Below are 7087 nucleotides of genomic sequence, written 5' to 3'. Positions count from 1 at the left end.
GTGATGGGAAGAGTTATTGGTTAGATACTATGTCGTGTAACTATTTTGACTTTTTAAATTGTTATTTATGTGAAATATTTAGATTATGATACATTGCACTGCTCTTCATCTGAAGAAAAAAAAAAAAGGATTATAGGTTGTGTAGGGGAGTCAAATTAGGTTGGTTGCTCTGATAGGCATTGACATAATGGGCTGAATGGCCTCCTATGTGTTTTATTTCATTGATACCATGATTAGGTTTAACCATTTCCATCACCAGTATTACCATTAAGACCAGTATTACTGTTACCATGACAAGTGTTATTGACACCATACTTATACCATGGCAGTTTTATTGATAATATGACCAATGTTTCTGCTGTCATGGCTGGTATTATTTGTGAATTTTATTAGTATACTGGTATTCAACTATCAAAGCATACTGATTTTTCACTGGTTTCAGTTTTACTGGGTTTGCTGTCTGGGAAGTGGTATCTTTCCAATGATACTGACAGTACTTCTCAGCTTTGGCCATCCAAAGTGGTCGATTACTCTCCTGGGCCAAGGCAAAAGTTACCATTCATAGCTACAACATTCGTAGGATGAATGGATGTTTGTGAGGGCAGAGTTCAGAAAAGATTTACAAGGGTATTGCCTGGAGTAGAGATTTTGAGTTATAAGATGAGGCTGGATAGGCTGAGACTTTTTTTGCTGGAGCACAAGATGTTGCATGATGACCATAGAAGTTCATAAAATCATGAAGGGCATAGATAAGGTGAATAGCAAAGGTCTTTTCACTAAAGCATGGGAGTTCAAAACCAGGGGGCATATTTTTAAGGTGAGAGGAGAAAGATTTAAAAAGGATCTCAGGATGGTGTGTATATGGAATGAACTGCCAGAGGAAGTGATAGATGCAGGTGCAGTTACAACATTTAAAAGATACTTGGACGGGTACATGATTAGGAAAGGTTTAGAGGGATATGGGTATATGCAGGCAAATGAGACTCGTTTAGTTTGGGAAACTTGGTTGGAGTGGATCGAAGGGTCTGTTTCAGTGCTGTATGATTCTTTGACTCTATAAGAGGACTTTTTTTCTCTGTTTATCTTCCTTCCAAGGATCCCTATGTGTCCATATTGTCCTGGAATAGGATTTTTAAAAAGTTATTTCTTCATGGGATATGGGCATCAGTGGCTAGGCAAACACGTATTATGCCTCCATGATTGCCCTTGAGAAGATGGTGATGACCCAGCTTCTTGAACTGCTGCACAGTGGTTTAGTGGACCCTCTGGAGGGAGTTCAGGATTTTGACCTAAAGATAGTTAAAGAATGGCAATTAAATTCTAATCCAGGATGGCGTGGGATTTGGAAGGGGACTTTCAAGTAGCAGTGTTCCCTGTATCAGCTGTCCTTATATCTCTCGGTAGAGATCGCTGGTTTCGAAGGTGCTGTCGTGTAGTATTGGTGAGTTTTTGCAGTGTATCTTGTAGATAGTATACATAGCTACCATTATGCATTTGTGTGGAGAGTGAATGATGAAATTGTTAGATGGGGTTCCAACCAAGCGGGTAGCTTTGTCCTGGATGGTATCAAGCTTCTTGAGTGTTGTTGGAGTTGCACTCATCCAATGGAGAATATTCCATCACACTCTTGACTTCTGCCTTCTAGATGGTGGACAGGCTTTGAGGAGTCAGGAAGTGGGTTTTTACAGGTGATCCAGTTCAGTTTCTGGTCAGCTCTAACCCTGGAATGTTGATAGCTGGGGATTCTCTAATGGCAATGCCATTGAATGTTAAGGGTCATGGTTGGATTCCATCTTGCTGGATATATTCACTGCTTAACACTTGTGTGGTATGAATGTGACTTGCCACTTATCAAACTGACTGTTGTCCAGGTCTTGCTGCATTTGAGCCAGACCTGAGGAGTTGTAAATGGCACTGAACATTGTTTACTCATCAATGAATGCCCCCACTTCTGACCTTTAATGATAGAGGGTTTTATTGATGAAACAACTGAAGATGCTTGGGCTGAGGACACAACACTGAGAAACTCCTGCAGAGGTGTCCTGGAGCTAAGATGATTAACCCACAATGACAACTACCTTTCATTCTGCTAAATCTGATTCCAATCCATTTTAGGTGTCATTGGGAGCAAATTGTTAAATATAAAACTTATCTAGCCTTCCTCTGATACACATTTTCAAGAAGGCATCAAAGTTCATTTTAAGGGAGTTTACAGATTTGTTAAATGGCAACATGGCTAATAACTTGCTGTAATCAAATCACTTTCTGTGAATTGAATTGTTATGCATTACAGTATAATTACAATTCTCCGCGGCAACAGACTCGTAGAACTTGTGAATATTTAAAGAATACTTTGGTTCTTGAAAAACTTTCACAATTTTAAAATGTGTCCAACCTAAAACATATAGTAGGGCTCTGGTAATAAGTTCCTGGTAAAATGCCGAGAAAAAAATGCCTGAGAGAAAAAGAGATGAAAGTTTCACACTCTTGATCACTATAGAACTGGAATGTGCATACACTGACAACCATCCTGTTTGGACATATTTTGATATACTTGCATGACAGGTATGATTTGAACAAGACCTTCTAGCATAGAGATGGGGACACTATCACTGTGCCACAAAGGCCCCTTCAATCAGTAACGAGCTGCAAAGCAGTCATGCAGATTTGAACTGGCATTGAGAGACTCCAAGGGATTTCTAATCCTTTGTCTTAAGATCTTGGCTATGCCTACAGATCTGTGCACATCAATTAAGAACATAGGTTTACCCATCCATAATGCCCTGCATATCAATCTTGTTTGTTGATTCAATCTGTGTTGGCTCTGGGATGAAACAATGTTTCATGTACTAAAGGCTACTCAGTACTGAGAGTAAACCAGAGGTCTCTGGAGATGGGCATGAAAATGTAATAATCATGCAAAGAAATTCAATCGGGTGCCATATAGTCAAGATGAAGGAGTCCTGCATTTTCTGCCAGCTTATTATAGAAACTGCTGATAATGTATTTACCAGCCTCCTGCACTTTGCCAAAGTTTTTATATTGGCCATTCATTGAGTGTTATCAAACTTTTGGTTTGCAGCTTACTCAATTAAATATTCATATGTGTTTCTTTCACAGAAACTCATAAGTTGTGAAGGTAAAGCATTTAACAGTTCCACCACCAGGATTTATATCATCCAGGAAGCTTTATGTTCACACTTAACAAAAGACAGTGCCAGCATACTGTGTTGTATTTACTCATTAATTTCACAGTGTAAAATCAACTGGGAACAAGATCCAAATGTGCATCATATAAATCACCATGTTAACAGAGGATTTGAAAATGCACTTTATTTAGAAAAAAAGGCGTTTAAGTTACACATATATGAGAGTAACAAATTATATTCGTATGTGACTCAAATTGAGAAATCACAACTAAAGTGCAAAATTTGCTCCAAGTATTCACAGAACTGTTAAACCCTGTTAAATCATTTCTATTAATATTGCTCACAAAAAAATCTATTAATCTTTATACTGAATTGAGAGATCTAAATTCAAGTGTGAATTATTGAGTAGTCTTTCCTGTCAGTGTTGGGAAGAAGGAACAAACTGTCCTGCTTAGATCTGCAGAAGCAGTGAAACTCCAGCCAGCACCCACTTGGATGGCTTTTCCTTGGTTTTCAGGTTGAATGTCCAGACGTAGGTCGGGCCTCGAAGGCGGGTTTTATAGACTGGGCATGGGTACAAGTTGCGAGTATCCTGCTTGTCCACGGGAATAGCTTTGATGAAAATTACCGGCATTGTTGGCGTCAGTTCCTTCAAACGTGCATCAGCAATAATTCCACCCTGTGGAAATACAAAAGTGGCTGTTAGAAGTCTGTGGATCAACCCTGTCACTGTACACAGTTCACAGCTGGATTTTCTGACAAATAGGTACCATAGAATCCATTTATTTGCTCAATAATCTTAGTCCTCTGACAAATGCATACTCTAACCTTTAAAACCTGCCCTAAATCACAGGTTTCTACCTTCAAACAGTAGCTATACTTCAGAAGTATTCAATTAGGCTGTAAAGGTCCTTGAAACATCCTGAGTTAAGTGCAATATAGATTGAAGTTCTTCAATGCCTCTGGGAGCACTTTGGCAGGGAGAATCGAAAGAATGAATGTAACTTAAATGGAGGAAGACTGCAGAAAGTTGCAACACAGTGATTTGGAGGTCCTCATGCACAAACTTCAACAAGTTAGTACACAAGTTCAGTTGGTCTTTATTTCAAAAGGAAGAGAATATTAAAAATAGAGATATCTTGCTAAAATTATACATGTCATAAATCAGACCATCCTCAAAAACTTTTGGGCCTCTTTATTTCAGGAAAGATATACAGAGGAACCTCAATTATCTGAATATAGGATTATCCAAAGAAGATTTCAAGGTCCTGCAAAAATGTTATATCGAAGAGGTAGTGTATTCGATTTACCTGGACTGAAGAACATGTGAAAATGCTGGCAAAAACAAAGAAACACAAGCAGCTCAAGCATCAGCGACTGAATATTTATTTGGGTAAAGGTTGTTACACAGCCCTGTGCAAAAGTTTCCCAGCACTTTACCAGGCTGTTCATTTAAAAAAAAGCCCAAGAACATAAACACATGCACAAGGCGGGGTTTCCGTCTTCCTATCGAGAGACTGAGTTTCCAGAAACTGATTGTAGAAGCTGTTTGGGACCTTGTTTAGTGCTGGGATTTCATTGTAAGGGTTTAATTCTTCTCATTTTAACCTGTAATTTGCAGAACTGCAAAGATTAGTTTGTTTAAATGGCAGACTCATTAAAATTATAGATTTAAACAAATTCTCCAGTACAGCACAACGTGAAATCAGTATGGCTTCCCCTGTTTAAGATAAAATCGATTATCTGAATAATCAATTATCCGAACAAAATAGTGCCGCCCATATCATTTGGATAATCGAGGTTCCTTTGTACTGAGATTGAAGGCAGTCCACTGAAGGTTGACAGGTATGGAGGGATTTTCTTATGAGGAAAGTTTGAGCAGTTTGTGCTTGTACTCACTGGATTTTCTAGAAATAAGAGGAGACCTATAGAAACATAAGATTCTTGGTGTTCTTGATAGGATAGTGGCGGAGAGATATCCCCTTATGGGACAGTCTAGGACCAGAGGGTATAATCTTAGAATAAGGGGTGCATTTTAGACCGACTTGAGCAGGACGTTTCTTCTCTGAGAGGGTACTGAATGTATTGGAGAGGACTGTCGAGACTGAGTCATTAAGCAAATTCAAAGCTGAGGTACATTTTTAATCAGTATGAGAATGTGGCAAAAATGCAGCCCAAGAAGCTAAGGATTATCAGACCAGCCAGTGAATGCCAGAGCAAACTTGATGGGCTAACTGAGTATCATTCCACCAGGGCCAACCTCTGTCCAGGTTTACATCCTGAGAGCCTCACCAGTGAAAGCGAGAGAGAAAACTAGTCAGTTTTGCATCCTGATAGGGGTGGACAATGAGTTCAAACACAGCAGCATCTGAATCATATTGGACTTGAACCATGAAGTTTGTTTCTCTCTCCAGTTTTGCTGCCAGATCTGCTGAGTGTATTCTGGCACTGTTTGTTTTATTTCACATGCCTAACATGCCAAAACAATATTTTTATAAAAATTATATAAAGATGGTGACTTCTCCGGCTTTGTTTTTAAACTCTATAAAACATTGCAATACTCCAGCTTCTCGGGTGAGTCAATCAGCACTGGACACACATTTTTGGCAAGGATGTTAAAGCCTTCAAAAAAGTTCAGAGTAAGTTTCCTAGAATAGGAGTGGGGTGAAAGGCTTGGCTATCTGGAGACACTCAATAAATTTGGATTGTTCTGCTTAGAGCAGAGACATTGTAGATATGTTTAAAATCATAAAGGGCTTCCACAGAATAATCGTGGGGAAACTGTTTGTCCTGGAAGAAGATTCACAAACCAGAGACAAATAATTCCTCCGCCTGCTCCAGTTCCTCCCCATAGTCTGAAGATGTCCAGGTTAGGGGGATTGCCCATGCTAAATTCCTTGTAGTGCCCAGAGATGTGCAGGTTAAATGGGGAATGTAAGGTTACAGAGATGGGGTGGAATGCTCTTTGGATGGTCAGTGTGGACTTGATGGGCCAAATGGCCTACTTCTACACTGAAGGAATCCCAAGATTTTTAAGGTAGTTGACAAAATAACAGGAGAAAAACAACATTTATGCAGCAACATGTAATTCTTTACTGAAAATTGGGGCAGGAGCAGGTTCAATCATAATTTTCATCACATTAGACAAATACTACAAGGGGAAACCTTTGTGGGGATTTAGGGACAGGACAGGGAATTAGGTCTAATTGGATAGTTCTGTCAAAGAAGTGGCATAGGCAGGATAGGCTGAATCTCCCTCTGCCAATGCTATGAATCTATAATTGTTGGTTAAAGTGGCAGCAACAGCAGTCAATAAAGTTCATCTCACTTGCCAGCAACTTCAGCCCTTACTCAACATCACAAAAACCGAGGATCTGGTCAGGATAGCAGTGCTGTATGTGATCGTTTGTACATGTAGTTTCTGGTGGTTGTGAAAAGTGCTATAAAAAAGCAATTTTTTTTGTGTGTAAAGTTTTGCCATCACAAGACCAGAACTTGCTTGAAACAAGCAAGATGGGATAAGCATAGGGAGCAGAGAATATATCCAATTTTACAGTCGTGAATTTTACATTCTCCCCGTGTCTGCGTGGGTTTCCTCCGGGTACTCCGGTTTCCTCCCACAGTCCAAAGATGTGCAGGTCAGGTGAATTGGCCATGCTAAATTGCCCGTAGTGCTAGGTAAGGGGTAAATGTAGGGGTATGGTGGGTTGCGCTTCGGCGGGGCGGTGTGGACTTGTTGGGCTGAAGGGCCTGTTTCCACACTGTAAGTAATCTAATCTAATCTAATCTAATCTAAAACATGAAGGGCAAGTTCTGCCAAAGAGCATTTGATTTGGGGATTCTATTAATCAGGATAATATTATATTGAAGGAGTTCTATTCAAATTGAGACATTTTATATTACTTAGCTCATGATTTTAATTTAGTGTAGCCCTTGAT

At 39.5% G+C, this 7087-nt stretch overlaps 1 protein-coding gene across 3 annotated transcripts in view; it reads right to left on the bottom strand.

Moving 5' to 3' along the window:
• Positions 1–3352: 3352 nt before the first annotated feature.
• The window catches only part of LOC122562034 (dynein axonemal heavy chain 9-like), a 508505-nt gene continuing 504770 nt past the window's right edge, over positions 3353–7087 (bottom strand). For all 3 annotated transcript variants that reach the window (XM_043714478.1, XM_043714476.1, XM_043714477.1), the window contains one exon: positions 3353–3828. In XM_043714478.1, the coding sequence (XP_043570413.1) occupies positions 3601–3828 (228 nt within the window). In that variant the 3' untranslated portion in view covers positions 3353–3600. The remainder of the gene's footprint in view (positions 3829–7087) is intronic.

The sequence above is a fragment of the Chiloscyllium plagiosum genome, chromosome 24, assembly GCF_004010195.1.
Source record: "Chiloscyllium plagiosum isolate BGI_BamShark_2017 chromosome 24, ASM401019v2, whole genome shotgun sequence".
Lineage (NCBI taxonomy): Eukaryota > Metazoa > Chordata > Chondrichthyes > Orectolobiformes > Hemiscylliidae > Chiloscyllium > Chiloscyllium plagiosum.
This window is presented reverse-complemented; position numbering and strand designations above follow the sequence as displayed.